The sequence below is a fragment of the Crocodylus porosus genome, unplaced genomic scaffold, assembly GCF_001723895.1.
Source record: "Crocodylus porosus isolate Cpor-Errol unplaced genomic scaffold, CroPor_comp1, whole genome shotgun sequence".
Taxonomy (NCBI): domain Eukaryota; kingdom Metazoa; phylum Chordata; order Crocodylia; family Crocodylidae; genus Crocodylus; species Crocodylus porosus.
In genome coordinates, this window is record NW_017728921.1 from 12,768,723 (window position 1) to 12,771,052 (window position 2,330).

Below are 2,330 nucleotides of genomic sequence, written 5' to 3' on the forward strand. Positions count from 1 at the left end.
TAACATTAATATTTAAATATTCTTTGTGCCAGGGAGTTATCATAATTCTATAAATTTGTGGTTAGGGCAGTCACCTGGGAAAGAGATCTATAGGTTCTACTCTATATGTCAATGAATATTTAAGTGTTACACAAACTGGGTGCGTCTTATGGTCAGGTGCGTCTTATGGTCCGAAAAATACGGTATTTCAGATTTCCTCCTCACCTATAGTACGCTTTCCATCTCTGTGTCTACTGTTGCACTGTGTTTTGTGAACTTAGGCCATCTCAGCTTGGAGAATACCTTCTTCAAATTCTGCAGAGCTTGATCACAATGCTGGTCCTCTTTCCTGTTACTGTTTCTTTTCAAATGTTGTTCAAAGTATGTTTTAAGCCTTGATGTATTCTTCATTTTAAGTGCAGAGGTAGACTGCAGTTGTGGAAATAATTGTAATATGCAAGTAGTAATGAAGAACTTAAGATTGCTACTTTGATCTCTTAGTGGTTTTGATTTTTATCAAATATAGTGTGCATAAATAAAACCACTCCATGACTGAGAAAATAACAAGGAAAGTATACATGGAACATGTTTTATAAATGGAGTATAAGCACTCTGGTATTTATGGACTTGATTGCAGGTTCCAGCTTCTTGAATCCTTCAGATAGTCAGTCAGACACACTGAAAAAATAGAGCCAAAATATGTATGGTCTGGTATGGATTGTTTCCGTCACTTGAACTGGTGTGTGAGGTTTAATTTTTCTTTTTATGCTGTTTCCTCCTTGTGTACCTCTGTTAATGTTCTGTGCTTTCATTTTGTAGGATCACAGTCTTCTTTCACTCCTGTGCCTGGTTTCTCCACCCTAGAACCTAGGTATCCAGGAGCATCACCTGATGGACGTGGGCAGCTAGATGCAAATAGTGAAAGCTCCACCATCACTTCAGGTGTTTCTGATAAAGAGAAAACAGAAACTTGTACATTGGAACCCCAAGAGGTGGAGGAGGACTTGGAACCTGCTAAGAAGAAAATAAAAGGAGGCTAGTAGATTTCATAGTGCTGTAATATACTATTTAGGTTATATTTTAATCCTTTAAAATAATTTTTGGGGAAAAATCTACCATTGTGTAATATACCCAGATGCTTCCAGGTATATTGGTTAAAGTGAAACACAGGGATCTTAAATGATTTATTAGAGCTCATCAGACACTTCAGTGTAAGAGTCTGAAGTAAAAAGCAAGGCACAAACTATACTTTCTGAAAGTTAGGCTGTTCTGCTCTAAAAATAATTTCCCTACTAATGTGAACTGATTTAAAAATGCAGTCGTACTAAACCTAAAAGGACTTTATGTGGGTATATTTAAACTGGGTATGGACCTCTGATGTTCATGAAACTATTTTATATTGTAGTAATTGAGCATTATAAAGCACGTGTCCTGAGAACCACTGCAAATAATGCTTGTTGAAATCAGTAATTTTTTGTGGTCTATTCTGTGCTTTCTGTTGTTCTATTTTTGACCCAATAACTCCAGTGATTTTTGTCTTTTTAAAACTAAGCAGAAATCATAGTATGCCAAGTCGGGACCTTAGCCAATGTCTTGTTCACTGCCAAGCACTACTGATTGGCATAAGTTGGGAATCAAAGTGGGTAGCTTTGGGAGCTTTTCTCAAAGTAAGAATAAATAGTCTTTGGAAACCACGGTGAAGTGTCTCATTGTTATAACCTCAAAATGACTTGCCTCTCTAGATGAGGATGCTACTCCATATCTTCAGGTGACAGCTTCAAGTGAATGTATAATTAAGATTGGCTCAGAAGATGCAAAAACATCAAATGTGAAACCCGATAAAATGGAGGAAACACTGACTTGCATTATCTGCCAGGAATTGCTGCATGACTGTGTCAGGTATGTGTGGCAGGAAAGAAACAACTTGGATTATGTGGGACTTAATAGAAGGAATAAGATATAGTTGTTTGGAAGTGATTGTGTTTGGATGTTTTTGGAAGCTTGAGGCTTTCTCTGTGCGTTGTGCACATACTGGGGGTTGAGACTAGAACTTTCCCACCATGCAGTACTGACTAGTTACTCTAACCTGGAATTTTTAAAGCCAATTGGTGGAAGTATTGTCAGTCTTGAGCGTAGACTCCATTCTGAGGCATGGTACAGGACTTAATGGATTGACATCTGTTGGGAGACACAGACAGCAAAGTCCCACTGCTCACGCAGGTTTCTAACCTGTGTACAGGACCTCCACCTGACGCAGGAGGTACATGGTCCCACTAGGGGGAATGCCTTACTGGATCTGGTATTGGCAACGGGGGATGACATAGTAGGGGACCTACAGATCGGTAGCCATC

The 2,330-nt window shown here is 38.8% G+C and overlaps 1 protein-coding gene across 3 annotated transcripts in view; it reads left to right on the forward strand.

Annotated features, from left to right (window-relative positions):
* CHFR (checkpoint with forkhead and ring finger domains) overlaps positions 1 to 2,330 on the forward strand; it is a 26,687-nt gene that overhangs the window by 13,482 nt on the left and 10,875 nt on the right. The window contains exons 7-8 of one of the 3 annotated variants that reach the window (XM_019539006.1): positions 799 to 1,014; positions 1,722 to 1,878. In XM_019539006.1, coding sequence (XP_019394551.1) covers positions 799 to 1,014; positions 1,722 to 1,878 — 373 coding nt within the window. The remainder of the gene's footprint in view (positions 1 to 798; positions 1,015 to 1,721; positions 1,879 to 2,330) is intronic. The other 2 variants (XM_019539007.1, XM_019539008.1) reach the window with 2 other exon arrangements.